This window comes from Cherax quadricarinatus, chromosome 17, assembly GCF_038502225.1.
Source record: "Cherax quadricarinatus isolate ZL_2023a chromosome 17, ASM3850222v1, whole genome shotgun sequence".
Lineage (NCBI taxonomy): Eukaryota > Metazoa > Arthropoda > Malacostraca > Decapoda > Parastacidae > Cherax > Cherax quadricarinatus.
In genome coordinates this window covers 12,310,988-12,333,029 of record NC_091308.1, presented here as the reverse complement: position 1 = coordinate 12,333,029, position 22,042 = coordinate 12,310,988, and the positions used below count along the sequence as shown (strand labels likewise).

At 40.3% G+C, this 22,042-nt stretch overlaps 1 protein-coding gene across 6 annotated transcripts in view; it reads left to right on the top strand.

Annotated features, from left to right (window-relative positions):
- The window catches only part of Mcr (macroglobulin complement-related), a 770,662-nt gene that overhangs the window by 666,448 nt on the left and 82,172 nt on the right, over nt 1-22,042 (top strand). For all 6 annotated transcript variants that reach the window (XM_053773332.2, XM_053773333.2, XM_053773336.2 and 3 more), the window contains 5 exons: nt 966-1,129; nt 7,231-7,526; nt 10,608-10,724; nt 11,483-11,671; nt 18,687-18,893. In XM_053773332.2, the coding sequence (XP_053629307.2) occupies nt 966-1,129; nt 7,231-7,526; nt 10,608-10,724; nt 11,483-11,671; nt 18,687-18,893 (973 nt within the window). The remainder of the gene's footprint in view (nt 1-965; nt 1,130-7,230; nt 7,527-10,607; nt 10,725-11,482; nt 11,672-18,686; nt 18,894-22,042) is intronic.

Below are 22,042 nucleotides of genomic sequence, written 5' to 3'. Positions count from 1 at the left end.
TTGTGAGATAAAATTTTATTCTCTTAGGCCGTGTTTGTTGTTATTTATGAACCTATTCTTTTCCAGGTGCTACACCACTTTTCTCCTAATAATCTTCTCCCTGACTTTTCATATCATGCATGTTAGTGTCACTAGTCTGTAGTTTAATGCTACCTGTCTGTTCCCTTCTTAAATATTGAGACTACATCTGCTGTTTTCCACACCTCTGGCAGTTGCCTTGTTTCCATTGATTTGTTGAAGATTGTAACTAGTGGCTCGCACAGTGCTTCTGCTTCCTCTCTCAGGACTCATGGAGAAATATCATGTGATACCATCGCCTTAGAGGTTTCTAACTCATACAGTAGTTTCCTCACCTCTTCTGCTATTGTGTGCATCTTTTCCAGTATTTAGTAGTGCATGCTTCCTCTTTGGCTGTCTAGTAATGTCCTTATTTCCTTCAAGAGTGCCCTCCTTAAATCTTTTCTTCAGCTTTGCACAGATTTCTTGGTCATTTCTTGCGAGCTCTCTTCTTTAACCTGTTGTTTTCCTCCTGATGTTGCTGTAGAGCAGATTTAGTCAGGACTTGGCTCTCGATACTGTATCATTCTCAAACTGTCACTCAACTTCTTTTCTTACCATTACATGTTCGTTTCTGGTTCTTCTCCTTGCTTTGGTTTTCCTATGTATTCTATCACCACTTTTTCCATGCTCTTGCACTTTTAGGCTTTGCCCTCTCTGCCTCTCTGCTTCCTGGCACTTTCCGTCTACATGCTTTTTCATTTCATTTGGTGTCTTCAGTTTTAGTTCCCTTTTCCACTGCACTTAATTCAGTAATTGCCTCATGTCTGCGCAGTCTCCTCTTTCAGAGTCTGGTTTCTTCCAACGTTCCCATGCTTCCACAGTGTGTGTGTGTGTGTGAGAGAGAGAGAGAGAGAGAGAGAGTTTTTGTGGTAAGACTAACCAAAATTGTCTCTTGTTGTGGACAGGTATGCAGACTTGCTGGTATTGTCTGATGGTCTAGTGCCAACGCTGGGTCGAGCGTGTGGAGTTGGCACTGGTCGAGGTCAGTGCCTGCTGGGTGGCTGCTACAATGCTGTGGCTCGCTGCGATGGCAAATACGACTGTCTCGATCGCGTCGACGAGCAAGGATGTAAGTATTCACTCGGCTCCTTTTACGCTGATTTTGTAGGTTGGGGACTGTTGAGATGGTTTAGTTGGTTAGAAAGTATAGAGCAGAATATGACGATGGAGAGGGTGTGTAAGTATGGAGTGGAAGGAAGGCAAGTTAAGGGAGCATCCTAGGAAGGGCTGGAGGGAGGGGGACGAATGTTTTTAAGAGTATCCAACAAGCGTGTTAAATTGGAGTGGAGACAAGTGGTTCTTAGGCTGTGATGTAATGGTGGAGTGCGAGCAAGTTAACACTTATGAAGGGGTTCGGGGAAACTAGTTAGCTGGCTTTCAGTCCTAGAGGAGAGAAGCCTAGTGCCTGCTGTCTGCAAGATTGGTGGTGATGTTACGGTTCTGAGGGTCACTTGAATTGTGAGGTTCAGACCCTACTGGAAAGACAACTGTTAAAGAAATCATGGCGCATGTGTTTCCTTTTATGGGTCATCCAACCTGGAAGACGGCCAGCATGATGATAAATGTGTGTATTAGTAGTTATTAGTTATTAAAGGCACTTGTCGATAGACACTTTGTCTTTTGTGTGTGTGTGTGTGTGTGTGTGTGTGTGTGTGTGTGTGTGTGTGTGTGTACTCATCACCTATTTGTACTCACCTATTTGTGGTTGCAGGGGTCAAGACTCAGCTCCTGGCCCCGCCTGTGTGTGTCTGCGTCTGTATATATGTGTTTACTGACCTACATGTGGTTACAGGTGTCGAGTCTCAGCTCCTGGCCCTGCCTCTTCGCTGTCCACTACTACTGTATCGGTCAGTCTGTTACACAGACAGACGTTGTCTCAAAAGTTTGTTCTGTATTTGTTCCTATTACACTCATTCCCACCACTCACTTGGCTATACGCCGTCTATAACAATATCCTTATTTTACTACAAGTACATGTACGTGGTATACAGTCCTAGCTGACATACTACTATATAGAAAGTCCCTTGTTATGCTCAGCATTTGTTTTATATATTTATTCTATGTCTTTGCAAACAGTACATTGAGATTTTGTATTTACAATAGTGGGTTGCAGTGCAAAGAGAGCCTCTGTTATGCTTAGGCATTATGGGCCAACTTAACATTATTGGCTTACAGACTACTTAACACTAAGGATTATATTATATCATAGGTCAGTGTCCCAGGATGCGACTCACACCAGTTGACTAACAACACCCAGGTACCCATTTTACTGATGGGTAACATAGACAACAGGTGTAAAGAAACATGCCCAATATTTCTACTCTGGCTGAGAATCGAACCCAGGCCCTCAGGTATTATGATAAGTGAATTTGCCTAAGCATTACAACAATAAATTGATGTTTGTTTTTTCACTGGCTTCAAAATTCATTCTAAATATATGGTCTTTCTGCCTGCCGGAGCCAAGATTTTAACCCACGGTATAACTCCTCGCTAATGACAGAATTTTTATTGAATAGTGTTCTAACCAACTCGCAATTAGATTATAATTATTATTATTATTATTATTATTATTATTATCAAGGGGGAAGCGCTAAACCCGTAGAATTATCCAGCGCCTGTGGGGGGGGGGGGATGTGGAAGATATTAAGTAAGTAAGTAAGTTTATTCAGGTATACACAAATACAGTTACATAGAATTATCATACATAGCAGCATATGTGTAGAGAACCTAGGATAACCCAAAAAAGTCACAGAGTGACTTATTTCCATTGGGGTCCTTTTACCTTATTATTATAGTATAAAGGTTATAATATTTTCTTATTATTCTACAATGAAGATAACATCTTATTATCATACTAAAAAGACTATCTGCTACACCAAGGTCATTAAGACTATCTACAATACGAGGGTCATTACAAGGAATAAGGTAAAATTTACACGTATGTTAGCTAAAAAATAGAAAATCATTCCCCTCCCTTTCTGTAGCTACATTCATCAGACACCTTTTGGCACTCTTCTTGAACTGGTTCACGCTATGACTGGCTTTGACATGTGCGGGTAGTCTGTTCCATTCCTTTATTGCTGTACAATAAAAGGTGTTTGAAGCCTGGCCACTGACTGTGGGTACTACAAAGTTGTGCTCTCTCCCCCTAGTACTATGATTGCTTTGGTTCCCAACCTTGACAAAATTGACAGCAAGATATTCTGGACATTGTTTGTGAGCAATTTTATAAACATGATTTAGCTTCAGTTGTTTTACTCTGTCTTCAACATTCAGCATATCCAACTGCTGTAATTCATCCTGGCCTACATGTTCTCAGGCCTAATTCAGGGAACTGGGGCACAGATCCAATTCCCTAGATCAAGGGCCCCTCACTAGCATCAAGGAACCTCCCTTGAGGGGTTACAGAGGCGCACAATGGGCCCAGGGACTGAGCTGCAGAGTTCTGATAGCTAAACAAGTTACAGTGGTAATGAACTATATACATGTTGATAAATTAGACACATGTGTCTAATTTATCAACATGTCGGTTCTCTGAACCATTCATCGACAAAACTATATACATGTTTATATCCAGTTACAATCGTAATGAATTATTTGTGCAGACGTGAATTAGGTCACACACACAAAATACAAAAACATTACCTTATATTTTAGCAAGGTATGCTGGAAATAAAAAAAAAATAAGTGGTGATGCCTTGTTTACAGTTTACAGTGGGCAGAGCCAGGGTATTTTTCCAGAATGGTTGGTAATATACCACTGTGGATAAAATACTTTAACATTTCTGAGTGAGTTGTTACCGAATTCATTAATTTTATCTCATTCCAGTACGTAATGACGAAAGATGTGACATTTGTCTGTCTGGCAGTTTATTTGTTTGTTTATTTATGTCTTTGCAAATAGTACATTGAGATTTTGTATTTACAATAATGGGTTGCAATACAAAGAGAGCCTCTATTATGCCTAGGCATTATGGGCCAACTTAACATTATTGGCTTACAGACTACTTAACACTAATGAGTATATCATAGTTGTACAGTAGAATATTAATTATATCATAGTTGTACAGTAGATTATTAATTATAAGTTAATCTAATTTATATAAGACAAAAGATATATTCATATATTCAAAAATGCTTTTTGTGAAAACAATGATTCAATTATATTCCTGTCAACAATGGATAAAAGGTTCAAAGTGATGAAGTTATGATGTGGGAGTACACAGGTGAGTGTGTGTGTGTACTGAGCCTAATCCGGATCTGCCCGGATTCATCCAACGACCAGATTCAAACGGATTCGTTGATAACAATGTATCCTCTGACTGGTTTCACTAACTGACAGGGCTCTACGCGCCCTATCAAACACGAACTACAACATACAATATCATAAAAATCTTTGAGAGGGTTCTAAAAAGCAAGATAGCCAACCACCTAGATACCCATCAGCTACACAACCCAGGGCAATACGGGTTTAGAGCAGGTCGCTCCTGCCTGTCCCAGCTACTGGACCACTATGACAAGGTCCTGGATGCTGTAGAGGATAAACAAAATACAGATGTAGTATACACAGACTTTGCAAAAGCTTTCGACAAGTGTGACCATGGTGTAATAGCACACAAAATGTGGGATAAAGGAATAACGAGAAAAGTTGGTAGATGGATCTACAACTTCCTGACAAATAGAACACAAAGAGTAATAGTAAACAGAGTAAAGTCCCAGACAGCCACGATAAAAAGCTCTGTTCCACAAGGCACAGTACTCGCTCCCATTCTATTCCTCATTTCTGACATAGAGATGAAAGCCATAGCTCCGTGTCTTCGTTTGCGGATGTCACCCGGATCACCATGGCAGTGACCTCCATCGAAGACACTGCCAGACTCCAAGCGAACATCAACCAAATCTTCGAATGGGCCACTCAAAACAATATGAAGTTCAACGAGGAAAAATTTCAGATACTCAGATATGGAAAACTTGAAATTAAAAATGTGTTCGGGTATACCACAAATTCTAACCTTACAATAGAGCAGAAAAGTAATGTTATGGAAAATTAAATTTACTTCGATGAATCTCATTAGATACATACTAGTATTCTTTATCAAGGTTACAGAGACAAGTAGGAATTTTAAGACACCTAGGTCGCAAAAAATGTCCCCCTTCGATACCTACTACAATCTATATCTCCACAAGTCACTCTGGACCTAGATTAATTTCAAATGAAATATACATCACTAGGAATTCTGGTAAGACATTAATATAAATATGTGGACTGTATATTAAATTTAAAAAAATAATACATATACATTGAAGGAGAATTTTTCTTAATACCACTCACCAATTAGTCTGGAGATTATGGTGTGTCATACACAAAACCCCCTGCCTAGAATATGAAGAAAATACTGGCCAGAATTTCGACATAAATAGACATCACTCAGCTGTGGTAATATCCTGTTTCCATCTAATTATGGAGTTCTGTCCAGTTGCCTAATTCTCACGTTCTGCAGGACTGCAATTCCAACAATTTCAGCTCCTAATTGAGAAGTTTTAAGCCCAATATAACCTCTAGAGCGACAAAAATTCTTCCGATTTTCACTAACATTTGTCTTGGTCAGTTCAAAAACAATGGTGACTCTCCCAGCGACGCTCACCAATTTCGCTGGTTCTTTATTTATTTACAAATTAATTTTTATTACCTACAATATATTCCATCAATTTACATACAAAAAACACTGTATTTTCGGAAAATATACAGTATTTTCCACAAATGTGAAGGACTTGGGAGTAATAATGTCAGAGAATCTCGCCTTCAAAGACCACAACAATGTATCTACCTCATCTGCTAGGAAAATGATAGGATGGATAATTAGAACCTGCAAAACTAGGGATGCCAAGCCCATGATGATTCTTTTCAAATCGTTTGTGCTCTCTAGGCTTGAATACTGCTGTACACTAACGGCCCCCTTCAAGACTGGCGACATTGTAGACCTGGAGAGTGTACAAAGAACTTTCACGGCACACACAAGTGCGATAAGGCACCTAAACTACTGGGAACGGTTGAAGGTCCTTGATCTGTATTCCCTCGAACGCAAGCGAGAGAGATACATGATAATATACAATTGGAAGGTCCTGGAGGGATTGGTACCAAACTTGCACACAAAAATCACTCCATGTGAAAGCAAAAGACTCGGCAGGAGATGCAACATATCCCCGATGAAAAGCAGGGGTGCCATGAGTACACTGAGAGACAATACAATAAGGGTCTGGGGCCCAAAACTGTTCAATTGCCTCCAAGCATACATAAGGGGGATTACCAATAGACCCCTGGCTGTCTTCAAGAAGGCACTGGACAGGCACCTAAAGTCAGTACCTGACCAACCGGGCAGTGTTTCGTACGTCAGCTTGCGTGCGGCCAGCAGTAACAGCCTGGTTGATCAGACCCTGATCCACCATGAGGCCTGGTCTCAGAATTCGCCACAGGGATGTTGACCCCCGAAACCCTCTCCAGGCAACTCCAGGTAACCCAGTCGGAGCGGGGCAGTAGTGACATCCAATAGTCTTCTTATTTTGCTGGATGTACCATAGACATGTTGCTCCTGCATTATAAAATGATAGATGGACTGACTGGTGTCAGTCTCCCTCAGTCTCCAGTCAATGAAACTCACCTGAAGATCTTTTTGTGTTATTGTTCTCAAACTGCTAACTGACAGACCAAGATTGTAATCTACTCCATCTCTAAAGGCATATGACTTTGCCATTTCATCAGTTCTATTAAGCATTTGAAGACCAATGCGAGATGGATCCACAGGAGGTACACTTTGACTCCACCGTCCACGATCCTACTATACCTGTGTCTAGGTTCTGACGCAAATGTGCTACAATTGATACTTAAGGAGTTAAGAGCATTTATGGATGATAAAGAATCACTTACAATTAAAGTGTCAATTTTTGATACATGGATGCATTTAAGTGTGAAGGGTGTAGTAACCAGTTCAGTTTAAAGGTTATTGATGCGTGCTACTCAACTCTGTACTTGTTTATAATCCAGCTGCAGTTACATGAGTTATTTATGCAGACATGAATTCAGTCACAAAATCATTGTTATAGTCTATATGTAGATTTAAAATTCATTCTATACTAGCTCTTCAGTTGGTAAGAGTTTTTGGTTTCTCGTAGGTGGTGTACGAGGAGCCGCAGCAGAGAATCTGGCCTGGTACCGCCAGCACCGTGCCAGCAGACTGAGGCGCCATTATGACACACCATGGGTATGGCAGGAGGTCATGGTTGGTGATTCTGGCAGCACCACCATCACAGTTCCTCTCCCATTCGGGCCAGTCCACCTGGCACTCTCTGCCTTCAGCCTCCACCCAGAACATGGCATGACTATCTTGCCAGAACCTGTCGAGTGGAAGGGTTCTGTGGGGTTCTGGCTGTCAGTAGAAGCCCCAACCAGAGTGGGTGTGTGGGAGCAGGTGAGAACTGTAAATGCTTTTATACTTCTTGTTAAGACTAATATGTGACATTAAAATTGTTCTTTGCAGTGCAACAGAAAATTTTAATCACTAAAATGTTCGGTAAAAGAATAAACTTGACTGTACAAGTCACAACACTGCTATTAATATCTTACTCATAAAATATAGAATGCACTTATGACTAGCATTGATTTCTATACACTTTGCCTGATGAGATATAATAATTGTTGTCAGGACCATATTAAGGTAAAGAAGTAATTTTTAATGGTAGGCATCTTCTTGTTCGTCTGGCAGCACAGCTGATGTGGGAAGTGCTCTATTTTTAGTCGGTGATTTCTATGAACTGGTGGATTTTCACAGTCAGTTTTTGTCATTTTGTGTTTTCACATATGTTAGCACAACATAAACTTAATGTTAGGACATCGCAGGGAGCTTGTACTGACTAGGGAGGGGGGAAGAGACTGCGAAATTGAGGATATCGGTTGCCGCTGCCACCTGAGTTCCTTTCAGGGACAGGGAAGCTGTCAGTCCTGCAAGTGAAAGAGACGTAGGTGGAAAAAGTCACTGAAATTGAAAAGCAAAGGCCATAGGGACAAAATATCACTGCAGAGCCACCTGGAGTGCCTGCAGGAGAGGAAGAGGCATGAACTTGCAGAGAGCTGAGGAAGCTGAAAGCATCTCTCTTGTCTCACAACCAGTTCTCTAATTAGAACATTCAAATTTCTTCCGAACTGATGTTCCTTTATTTACACACGATCTGCAATGTGTCTTGGATAGGTTAGATTAATATATATTAAGTTGCAATTACATAAAATTAACCAATAATAAGGAAAGCCACCAGATAATAAGTTAAGCCACCCAGATGTTAAGCCACCCCAGAGAGGTGGCTTAACATCTGGGAGAGCAAAACATATCATAGTCCAAGTATCTTAGAGCATTGGTATCCCAAGAATGTCATCAGAATTAATGGATGTTTTGTGACCTGACACTGGCATCTAGATCTAAGCGGAGGGAGTGGAGCAACGAAACCAGAATTTCTGGGGTATGGATCGTTCCTCATTCACTGCTTAGAGAGACTTTGACTCCAAGGAAGAAACAGAGCTGCTTTTAAAGGAATGGAGAAAGAAAGACTGGCGAGGTCAAACGGGACACATGTGCTACAAGAACATCACAGAAGCATCAATGCTGAGTGATGTTATTGAACCATTGCTTCTAGAGTGAGTGACCAAACCACAACCTGGAGAGACTGGACTGTGTAAAAGATGTGATATCAGCTACAATGAAATTAAAAGTTAAATATGGCATGTCTCAAGTGTGGAAACTCTTGGGAAGCCATTAGGCACTTCCCAGAGCCTGGAAGACATCTGACAAAAAAAAAATCGGATAAAGGAGAAACAAAACATTACTAGTTATATGATAAACTGTAGTGTGAAGAAGAATCATGGATAACAGTTAAAAGGACTCCTTGTGAATCTGAATCTGATCCCTTCAGAACAACTAAAAGGGGATATTAATGGTAAGGGCCACTCGTTAAGGCAGGTGATGCACAGTCCCCTACCCATTGGTGGATTTTATTCCGACACTGCAATAGGGAGTTAGATGGAACCCTGAGAGCCCTGACATGCCCCAGAGCAAAGCCAAAGACTCAGGTAGACTTTCTCTGTCCCAGGGAAGAATATTATTATTATAATCATGGGGAAGCGCTAAACCCATAGGATTATACAGCGCCTGTAAGGTGGGGAGGGTGGATGGAAGGTATTCAGGCTTAATTCAGGGAAGTGGAGTACAGATCCAATACCCTAGATCAAGAGCCCCTCACCAGCATCAATGAACCTCCCTTGAGCCAGGGAAGAATAGCCTAGTCTGGGTGGACAAGAGGCTGAAACAGAGCCCCTAGAAGATGGGGGAAAGGCCTCAAATTTCCACACAAAACACATGGATATCCGTGATCCCAATAGACTAGTAAATCAAAGCGAAAGGCTGCCGGCCCATTAACGGCTTGTTTAACAGTAGAGCTCCTTCAGTGAAATTCCTAGATGTCAGCAAGGGGTTCTTCATCAAAGGAATTGAACCTAACCTCTCTTTCCTTGGATCAAATCCAATTGCTCCTCAGTCTTCCTAATCTATGAGGTGGTGGCTACAGGCAATGTGGCTTACAACAGATGATGACCCAGACCATGGGCCTAGAAGAGTTGAAGATCCTAGAATAACACGAGGCCCCTTAAGCCCCATGGAAGAAGTATACGGAAGCCTCCAGGGTAGACCACCAGAGACCATGCCATGCAACCATCAAACCCCCAGGTGAGATAAGGTCTTCCAAATGCACTACTTTGGGGTGTCCATAAACAACGCATGATAGAAAGGAGCAACCATCCACCACCAAGCACTTTAACCCTTAAACTGTCCAAACGTAGATCTACGTTTTTTCAACATTTGAAAGTATGTAAAAAAACATAGATCTTTCTTTTTTTTTACATTTCAAAACTTGTAAATAAACTTTGATGTACTTCTTTTTTGTTATATTTGAAAATATGTAAAATAATGTAGATTTACTTTTGGAGCACTACGTATGTGAATGCAAATTTGTTTGGACAGTTTAAGGGTTAAGAGACAATCCAGCCTTAAAAGGAGCAATCAGGATGAATCATAGAATGATCACACAGATGGAAAGTGAAGGATCAGCTCTATAAAGAATTCTTGAATAGTAGAAAATTCTTCACATATCCAAATAAAAGATGAAGGTCGACACCTAAGAGTCCAAGAAAAGAAAATGCTCTCTATTAGTCTCTTGAGAGTGCAGTGAACAGATTATAATAGACTTAAAAAGCATACAGTGAGACAGTGCAAATGTGCACGATAGACTTTTGGTGCCACAAAAGGTGAATATTCGATGTGAGAGAATGTTGTCTATGTTCATAGTGAGATTGCAGGTCCCTACACACAAAAAAAGATTTGAGAATGGCAAGGTGACACATCAGAACTTTAACATAATTATTTTTTAGACAAACCAAGGTACCAGAGGAAAGGCATCAATAATACTTGCTTTGCCTAGATACGATCTTTCAAGTTATTCATTTACAGGTTGGGGTGCGAGTAACTGCAGTCAACCACCACCGTTTTCCTGTCAATGCCATCATTGTCTTAGCCAATAACCCAGCTTATAAATTTGTCGATGTCCAGAGATTCGACCAAGTTACTGTGAGTAGAACATTTCTTTATTGTTAAAACATTCAGTCACACATTGGTTTTAATTGTTGGATTTAGATAGAGATGTAATTTAAATGTTTAAATTACATCTCTATCTAAATTTTCTAAGTGGAATGTACCATTATTATTATTATTATAATCAAGGGGGAAGCACTAAACCCGTAGGATTATACAGCGCCTATGGGGGGATGGAAGGCATTCAGGCTTAATTCAGGGAACTGGAGCACAGATCCAATTCCCTAGATCAAGAGCCCCTCACCAGCGTCAAGGAGCCTTCCTTGAGGGGTGTGGAATGTACCAATCAGTACCATAAACTTATTTTATATATACTTTGCATGCTTGAGGATAGGTCCAAGTTCTAAGGCCTTTCATGTTATGGTAACTCAAAAATTTGTTTTCTATAATAATAATAATTTTTAATTTAGCATGATACATGTTTGTACAAAGGGGCATAACAATTCAGTGTAAATGCCAAAAGTCCCTTTATATGCAGAGCATTTTGGACAAACTTAAGACTAACTTAAGATTAACTTAAGATTAATAAGGCAATATCAGTGTAATAACTGTACATATGGTCATTGGGTGAGTTACAGTTATTATAAGAAAATTGAATATTCTATTAGTTCATCTTATATGGCTTCAGTAACTTTGGAAGAGAAGAATTACAGTTTTGATTATTAAAAGTACAATAATACTGTGGCCTCTTACAATAGTTATATCTTTTGCCATAATGATATTCATTATCACAGCCCCCTGATGGTCACATGGAGCGAAGGATGGTGAGTGGAGAACATGAACACGCAGTGTTAGTGGAAGCCGGCGAGACCCACACCTTGTATTTGCCTATAGTGCCCATCCAGCTTGGGGAAGTCGTGGTCATTGTGCAGGCTTCATTACCCGGCAAGAAAATACAGAAAGAAGTCTCCATATTTGTTGAGGTTTGTGCATTTGTGATTACATATTTTGGTGGGTTGGGTGGGTTTTGCCGAGTTGTTATCTGATAGAAATGCAATAATTCTGGAATAAACTGCAGTCTTAGTTTTTAATCTAGGATCAGATTTTCACTCTCTCTTGGGGAACATGTCATCAAATTCAATTATCTAATAATTTTTGGCCTCTTAATTTATTTAATAAAATAAATTAGGGGCAAATTTATTTATTTTATTTAATAAATTGCTCAGTAGAAGCAAAAGTTGTACATCTGTATGATATTTAAAATTCTGTATATGTAGGAGCCCTCTTAGTATTATTATTATGTTGAATATAATTTTTTTTTTCAACATGTCGGCTGTCTCCCACTGAGGCAGGGTGACCCAAAAAAGAAACACTTTCACCATCATTTACACATAATCACCGTCTTATCAGAGACACCCAGATACGACAGTTTAGATGTTACTCCAAACAGCCAATATCCCAAACCCCTCCTTTAGAGTGTATGTATTGTACTTCCAACCTCCAGGACTCAAATCTGGCTAACCGGTTTCCCTGAATCCCTTCACAAAATATTACCCTGTTCACACTCCAACAGCTTGTCAGGTCCCAAAACCATTTGTCTCCATTCACTCCTATCTAACACGCTCACACATGCCTGCTGCATGTCCAAGCCCCTTGCACACGAAACCTCTTTTACCCCCTCCCTCCATCCTTTCCCAGGACGACCCTTACCTCTCCTCCCCTCCACTACAGATTTATACACCCTTCTAGTCAACCTGTTTTGTTCCTTCCTCTCTAAATGGCCAAACCACCTCACCAACCTCCTCCTAATTTCCACACAACGAATTCTCTGCAAAATATTTTCACCACTCATTGTCCTTAGACACAACATCCCCACTGCCTCCAGCCTCCTTCTTGCTGCAGCATTTACAACCCATGCTTCACACCCATTTAAGAGTGTTGGTACCACTATACTCTCATACATTCCCTTCTTTACCTCCATGGATAACGTTTTTTTTGTCTCCACAGATACCTCCGTGCACAATACACCTTTTTTCCTTCGTCATTTCTATGGTTAACCTCATCCTTCATAAACCCATCTGCTGACAAGTCTACTCCCAAATATCTGAACACATTCACTTCCTCCATACTTCCTCCAATGTGATATCCAATTTTTCTTTACCTAACCCATTTGATACCCTCATCACATTACTTTTGTCTGTGTTCACTTTCAACTTTCTTCTGTACCTCAGTGTATTTCATTTAAACATTTTGCATTTAAATAAGTAGAGTAACACAAGGCTGGATAAGTATTTATCACAAATGCCAAAAATGTCAGTAATTTTTGTGATATACAGTAATAAAATATTGGTGAAAAAATCAGTACATATATGTATAATGGAAATTATTTAATGTTGGATTGCTGTGTATTTAATTTTATATTAATTTTATAGAGTAGTATATTTGAAAGTATTTGTTAAGCTCTCATATTTTCTGTATTTATGGAATTAATTTTGTCACTAATATTACATGTTTGTTGTTTAAATGTTAGTCCAAATAAAACTAGATGTGTTTCATGGCCTGAGAAAGGTATCGCCAAAATTCTTATACTATAAGCCCAGCCCCCTCTACCTCAGTGCATGATCCCAGGAAGATATCCATGTATCTTTTAAGCCCAACCCCTTCTACCCCAGTGCAAAATCTCAGGAAGATATCCACGTATCTCACAAGCCCAGCCTGTTTTACCTCTATGCATGATCCCAGGAACATATCCACATATCTCATAAGCCCACCCCCCTCTACCTCTATGCATGCAAAAGGAATCATGTAAGTTGGTCATGAAATTCTACTAGAGCAAAACATAAAAATATATCGTAATTATTATTGTCAAAAGCACTTATTGATGGACACTTGGCCTAGTGTGTGTGTTTGTATATGGTGTGTATGTATGTGTACTCGTCTATATGTATTCATCTATTTGTGGTTGCTGGGTGAGTGCATGTGTCGTGTATACTTGCATATGTATGTGCATTTATGTATGCTTGTGCATATGTGTATGTGTGAACGTATGTACAATAATAATAATATCTTTATTTCTTATAGGTAGTAGGTTGGTAGACAGCAACCGCCCAGGGAGGTACTACCGTCCTGCCAAGTGAGTGTAAAACGAAAGCCTATAATTGTTTTACATGATGGTAGGATTGCTGGTGCCTTTTGTCTGTCTCATAAACATGCAAGATTTCAGGTATGTCTTGCTACTTCTACTTACACTTAGGTCACACTACACATACATGTACAAGCATATATATACACACCCCTCTGGGTTTTCTTCTATTTTCTTTCTAGTTCTTGTTCTTGTTTATTTCCTCTTATCTCCATGGGGAAGTGGAGCAGAATTCTTCCTCTGTAAGCCATGCGTGTTGTAAGAGGCAACTAAAATGCCGGGAGCAAGGGGCTAGTAACCCCTTCTCCTGTATATATTACTAAATGTAAAAGGAGAAGCTTTCATTTTTCCTTTTGGGCCACCCCGCCTTGGTGGGATATGGCTGGTGTGTTGAAAGAAAGATCTTCATTTATACAAGTACATGTACAAGGTATATAGGCCTAGCTGACATCATTGACATACTACTATATAGAAAGCTGCTTGTTATTCTCTCAGAGCATTTTGGGCAAATTAGGTCAGTTTTGTCCCAGGATGCAACCCACACCGGCCATTTACCTGGAGATGGTTTCGGGGGTCAGTGCCCCCGCAGCTCGGTCTGAAACCAGGCCTCATGGTGGATCAGGGTCTGATCAACCAGGCTATTACTGTTGGTTGCATGCAAACTGACTTATGAACCACAGCCCGGTTGGTCAGGAACTGGTTTTAGGTGCCTGTCCAGTGCCTTTATGAAAACAGCCAGGAGTCTATTGGTAATCCCCCTTATGTGTGCTGGGAGGCAGTTGAACAGTTGACTAACACCCAAGTACCCATTTTACTCATGGGGAACATAGCCAACTGGTATAAAGAAACGCGCCCAATGTTTCTACCCTTGCAGGGAATCAAACCTAGACCCTCACCATGTGCAGCAAGAGCTTTAGCCACCAGGTCATGGGGCACCATTGTTGCAGGGAAAGAGTCACAGCTCCTGGCTCTGAAACTAGATGTTTGTGCATTTGTATGTGTATGTATAGTATTTGTGTGTGTGTTAGTTATTTCAGTATTATCGTCTTTATTCTGAATGCTGAATAAACTCAACTATCAGTTTTCTGCATCATCTTTAATACTTTACAGTACATGTATTCTTCTTCTTTCTTTCAACACACTGGCCATATCCCACCGAGGCAGGGTGGCCCAAAAGGAAAAACGAAAGTTTCTCCTTTTACATTTAGTAATATATACAGGAGAAGGGGTTACTAGCCCCTTGCTCCCGGCATTTTAGTCGCCTCTTACAACACTCATGGCTTACGGAGGAAGAATTCTGTTCCACTTCCCCATGGAGATAAGAGGAAATAAACAAGAACAAGAACTAGAAAGAAAATACAGCGGAACCTCAAAAATCGAACTTAATCCGTTCCAGGAGCTAGTTCTAAATTTGAAAAGTCTGAAATTCGAAGCAATATTTCCCATAAGAAATAATGGAAATACAATTAATCCGTTCCAGAAACCCAAAAATATTCACACAAAAAATACATTTTATAGAGATTAATTACAGTTTTACATACAACAAATACTATAGTTTTTAATTATGTATAGTAATACATATAAAATAACATTTTTACTTACCTTTATTGAAGATTGGTGATGGCATCTGGAAGATAGGGAGGAGGAGAGAGGGAGTTGGGGTTAGTGTTTGGAAGGAGAATCCCCCTCCATGAGGACTTCAGGTAATGCCCTCTCTGGGGTTACTTCCCTTCTCTGTCTTTTAATGCCACTAGGACCAGCTTGAGAGTCACTGGACCCCTGTCTCACAAAATAACTGCCCACAGTCCTCTGTTTCTGGCACCTCTTTAACATTTCCCTAAAATGGGACATGGTTCTGTCACTGAAATTGTTGCAAAGATGGCTTGTTTCAGCTTGCTCAGGGTGGTACTTCTGCACAAACATTTGGACATCATTCCACTTGGCACAAATCTCCTTAATCTTTGAAGAAGGCACCTCATCGTCTCCCTATATTAACACCTTTCGCAACATCAGCTTCCTTGATTTGTTCTTTCTTTGACAGGATAGAACCGATGGTCGACTTGTTTTTCCCATACATCCTGGCAAGCTCAACAAGTTTCACACCACTCTCATACTTCTGTATTATTTCCTTCTTCACATCTATGGTGTTTCTCACTTTCTTTACCACAGGGGTACCACTAGCAAGTTTCTTTGGGCCCATGGCAGCTTATTTCACAGTCCCACAAGCACTAAACACGACGAATTAATCGTAAAATGTGTGAATGAGAGCACAGGTTAGTGTTCACTCAAGCATAAACAAAGCTAGACTGCTCACAGCGCTTTCGCAGGGACGCGGACAGAGCAGGCCGGCAGACAGGTCCCGTACCCGGCGGTCCGAAAATAGGGGCGCGTTCGATAATAGGGACACAGTTTGTCCAAAAAATGGTCCTATTTTCGAAACGTTCGATATGTGATACGTTCGATTTTTGAGGTTCCACTGTAGAAGGAAACCCAGAGGGTGTGTATATAAATGTTTGTACATGTATGTGTAATGTGACCTAAGTGTAAGTAGAAGTAGCAAGACTTAACTGAAAATCTTGCATGTTTATGAGACAGAAAAAAGGACACCAGCAATCCTACCATTGTGTAAAACAATTACAGGCTTCCGTTTTACACTCACTTGGCAGGACAGTAGTACCTCCCTGGGCGGTTGCTGTCTACCAGCCTACTACCTACAAGTACATGTACTCATCACATAGAAATACAGTGGTCCCTCATTTTTCATAATTAATCCGTTCCTGGAGGAGCTACTATAAACGAAATTTACGATTTGCGAATCAATTTTCCCCATAAGAAATAATGTAAATACAATTAATCCGTTCCTGACACCCAGAAGTATTAAAACCAAAAAATTTTTTGCATGAAATATACATGTAGTACATAAACAATACAATGGGAAATGATGAATGAAACATTAACAGCATAATACTTACATTTATTGGATATTCTTCTTAGTGTATGGGAGACAGGAGGAGGAGAGAGATTGGATTGTTTACAGTTTGGAAGGGGAATCCCCTTCCAGCAACAACACAGGTACCAATTGCTTCTCTGGGGTTGCTTCTCTTCTCTGTTTCTTAATGCCACTAGGACCACCTTGAGAGTCACTCTAGTCCTGTCTCGCAAAGTAACTGTGGAGAGAGCTCTGTTTCTGGCGTCTCTTTAACACTTCCCTAAAATGGCCCAAGACTTTGTCACTGTACATATTTCTCACCTTCTTTACCACAGGCTTGGCACTAGGAGCTTTCTTTGGAGCCATGGTAGCTTATTTAGTACTTGCAAGCACTAAAATGAGTGGAATATTATGAAATATTTCGTAGGAGCACTTGAGGGGACCTTCACTCACTGTTAAACAATGCCAGACTGGCTGGGTAGGGAGGCCTCCCTGGCTCACACCGTGCGTACGCGTCCCGGATGAACTGCTATTCGCGAGTCAGCCTATGAAAAGCGAATCCATGTTTATACGAAAATACCCCTATGATTGGCGAAATTTACGATTGCCGAGTATTACGAAAAGCGAGGGACCACTGTATGCAGTGAAATTTATTAACCCTTTCACTCTCGCAAAGCCCGAAATTAAGTATAGACATTGTTGTGATTATTAAAAAAAAAAATATTCTTCTGAAATGGTATGAAATTGTTTTCTGAAGATAATGACGTCCAAAAACTTTTGGAATTATGCAGGCACAAATTTGACCGTCTGTGTGCAATTGATGTATTGGCGACTTTGCCCAATTTTAGTCCTATTTTAAGCCATTGCTCAATTCAGCTAAATTTTTAGCTACATTGCTAAAAGGCTGTGTCTTTTTCAGCACCCTGTAAAGTTCACAGAAGTTGGTAATTGGACAATTTTATACAAAATTCAAGAAATTTCAGTTTGAAAACAGAGTTCAAAATAAACACTAGTCATTCCAACCACTACATCAACTTATCCTGTATTCATTAATTGTATCCCAAGGCCTCTTCTTTATAAACTTGCCTCTATTTTGAATCCATCATCATACAAAAAAATCAAAGTTTTACCATAATTCTCAAGTAATAAAATATAACCAAGAATGATTGGTCATGGTTTAAACTAGCACAGTAATTGAAGAAGACTTACTATAAAACCATGAACACCAGGGGTGGTGTCTAGGGAGGAACCTAACCTTCTCAGGAAAATCGCCAACAATATAATATTTCCACTACTTTGAGCTCTATCTCAAGCTACTTCTGGATCTGAAACTGACCAAAATCATGTCTTTTTTTTTTTTTTTACCAATATGTCTTCCATTCTGTCAGTTGATACCCAGAAGTATCCAGTAAAACCATAAAACCCAGCCTAGCCAACACCTCACAGTCACTGTTTAAAGCCAAACACAAGGTCAGAAGTTTGCTTTTCCCATTCATTCAGGTCCAGGCCAAAATTTACCAATCATAGCATATTTAAGGTCCTGTGCTTAAAACATAGGTCTATGTGGATGATGCTAGTGTCAGTAACATAGATTTACATATGAGACAGTGAAAGGGTTAATATGATGTAGTGATAAAGAAGTGTGTAATGGTAGTAATTACCTAGTTAAATTTGCAGAAGTTGAATTACAGTTCTGTAGTGTAAAATATGTTCTGGACATGCACTATTGATGGTGACTCGGTTGTGAAACGTAACATTATGTGCTGATCAGAGAGTGATTATCAAAGAATTATGAATTGTGATGCCATAATTTCACCTATTAACCCTGTGTTTTGCCAACAACACCTTGATTGTATGTGTGTGTGTCACCCAGTCTACTACTGCAACTTTACTTGCCCATACATAAGCATTTGTTTCTCCCATACAGCCCCTGGGAGCTGTACAAGAACACCACACATCTCTACTGCTTGATCTCAGCAACCGGGCCTACTTCTTCACCTTCCTGGATGTGAACATGTCAGAAGGGCTGGTACCAGGTTCTGATGATGCCCATGTATCAGTATTTGGTGACACAGTGGGAGCAGTCTTACCTAGTGGCCCAGCCACAGCACATAAACTTCTTGGGCTTCCCACAGTAAGTCTTCAGTTATGTAGTAAGTGTGTGTTGGTGTGTAAATATCAGCCAACTTGTGATGACCACGTAGGCCTGTCTTACAAATGACAAAGACAGATGAAACAGCATCACTTTTCATTAAAATAAGATTTTGTACAAGAATGGTATACAATACTGACAAGAGGAAATTAAGACACATGTGCAACATCTGGGTATCTTTATTGTAGATGTTTTGCCATCCAGTGGCCTTTTTTTTTTTTAACAAGTCGGCCGTCTCCCACCGAAGCAGGGTGACCCAAAACAGAAAGAAAATCCCCAAAAAAGAAAATACTTTCATCATCATTCAACACTTTCACCTCACTCACACATAATCACTGTTTTTGCAGGGGTGCTCAGAATACAACAGTCTAGAAGCATATACATATAAAGATACAAAACACATCCCTCCAAACTGCCAGTATCCCAAACCCCTCCTTTAAAGTGCAGGCATTGTACTTCCCATTTCCAGGACTCAAGTCCAGCTATATAAAAATAACCAGTTTCCCTGTATCCCTTCACTAAATATTACCCTGTTCACACTCCAACATCTCGTCAGGTCCCAAATACCATTCGTCTCCATTCACTCCTATCTAACATGTTCTTGCACGCTTGCTGGAAGTCCAAGCCCCTCGCCCACAAAACCTCCTTTCCCCCCCTCCCTCCAACCTATTCGAGGACGACCCCTATCCCACCTTCCTTTCCCTACAGTGGCTTTATCAATACAAATTCTAGGACATATTTTGAAGACAGTGGAACTATATACAGAAGATGAGGTAATCAGTCTCTCAGCTTTGAAGTTGGTGTGAAGAGCACCTTAGTCATGCTCCAGAACCTCCACGACTACGGTGTTTTTCACACCAACTCCAAGGCTGAGGGACTGATTACCTCATCTTCTGTATATAGCTTCATTGTCTTCAAATTATGTCCTAGAATTTGTATTGATAAAGCCACTGGATGGCAAAACGTCTACAATAAAGATACCTAAATGTTGTACATGTGTCTTAATTTCAAAATAAGATTTTGCTTAAGTAGAGCTTTGTTAATATCTTGATAAAGTTCTTGACTTAAACATTGTTTTAATAAATGTTTACAAATTTTGTGTCTTTTTCATCTATTTGTCACTGTTGTCTGATCTTCGTAAATGCTGGACTATCATAAATGACAAGTGGTGTGTTTAAAATATTCAGAATTAATTTATTTTGTGAATAAGAGGATTGCACTTAGAATAAGTTATGCTGAACTGTTGTCTGTTGAGTGTATCTGCTTTTTTTTTTTTTTTTTTTTTATCATCACACTGGCCGATTCCCACCAAGGCAGGGTGGCCCGAAAAAGGAAAACTTTCACCATCATTCACTCCATCACTGTCTTGCCAGAAGGGTGCTTTACACTACAGTTTTTAAACTGCAACATTAACACCCCTCCTTCAGAGTGCAGGCACTGTACTTCCCATCTCCAGGACTCAAGTCCGGCCTGCCAGTTTCCCTGAACCCCTTCATAAATGTTACTTTGCTCACGCTCCAACAGCACGTCAAGTATTAAAAACCATTTGTCTCCATTCAGTCCTATCAAACACGCTCACGCATGCCTGCTGGAAATCCAAGCCCCTCGCACACAAAACCTCCTTTACCCCCTCCCTCCAACCTTTCCTAGGCCAACCCCAACCCCGCCTTCCTTCCACAACAGACTGATACACTCTTGAAGTCACTCTGTTTCGCTCCATTCTCTCTACATGTCCGAACCACCTCAACAACCCTTCCTCAGCCCTCTGGACAACAGTTTTAGTAATCCCGCACCTCCTCCTAACTTCCAAGCTACGAATTCTCTGCATTATATTCATACCACACATTGCCCTCAGACATGACATCTCCACTCCCTCCAGCCTTCTCCTCGCTGCAACATTCATCACCCATGCTTCACACCCATATAAGAGCGTTGGTAAAACTATACTCTCATACATTCCCCTCTTTTCCTCCAAGGACAAAGTTCTTTGTCTCCACAGACTCCTAAGTGCACCACTCACCCTTTTCCCCTCATCAATTCTATGATTCACCTCATCTTTCATAGACCCATCCGCTGACACGTCCACTCCCAAATATCTGAAATACATTTACCTCCTCCATACTCTCTCCCTCCAATCTGATATCCAATCTTTCATCACCTAATATTTTTGTTATCCTCATAACCTTACTCTTTCCTGTATTCACTTTTAATTTTCTTTTTTTGCACACCCTACCAAATTCATCCACCAATCTCTGCAACTTCTCTTCAGAATCTCCCAAGAGCACAGTGTCATCAGCAAAGAGCAACTGTGACAACTCCCACTTTATGTGTGATTCTTTATCTTTTAACTCCATGCCTCTTGCCAAGACCCTCGCATTTACTTCTCTTACAGCCCCATCTATAAATATATTAAACAACCACGGTGACATCACACATCCTTGTCTACGGCCTACTTTTACTGGGAAATAATTTCCCTCTTTCCTACATACTCTAACTTGAGCCTCACTATCCTCATAAAAACTCTTCACTGCTTTCAGTAACCTACCTCCTACACCATACACCTGCAACATCTGCCACATTGCCCCCCTATCCACCCTGTCATACGCCTTTTCCAAATCCATAAATGCCACAAAGACCTCTTTAGCCTTATCTAAATACTGTTCACTTATATGTTTCACTGTAAACACCTGGTCCACACACCTCCTACCTTTCCTAAAGCCTCCTTGTTCATCTGCTATCCTATTCTCTGTCTTACTCTTAATTCTTTCAATAATAACTCTACCATACACTTTACCAGGTATACTCAACAGACTTATCCCCCTATCTGCTTACTGCTTCAAAAATATTATAAAAAAAACTCCTGAATTTGATTTAAAAGTATGTTGAATGAATAGAAATGCCTAATATATCAAATACAACCTGACTATCCAGATTCTGATGAGCATGCCTACTTATTCTCACTTCTGTCACCTTTTTGTAAAACTCCAGTACGTTTGTGACACTGAGTATACTTCATTAAATCTCGTGTTGATGTCTTTACTTATTTCTTGGTCGTTTCTTGTGATTTCCCCGTCTTTCTTCCTTAGACTGATTACCTAGTCCTTAACTGTTTTCCTCCTGATGTGGCTGTA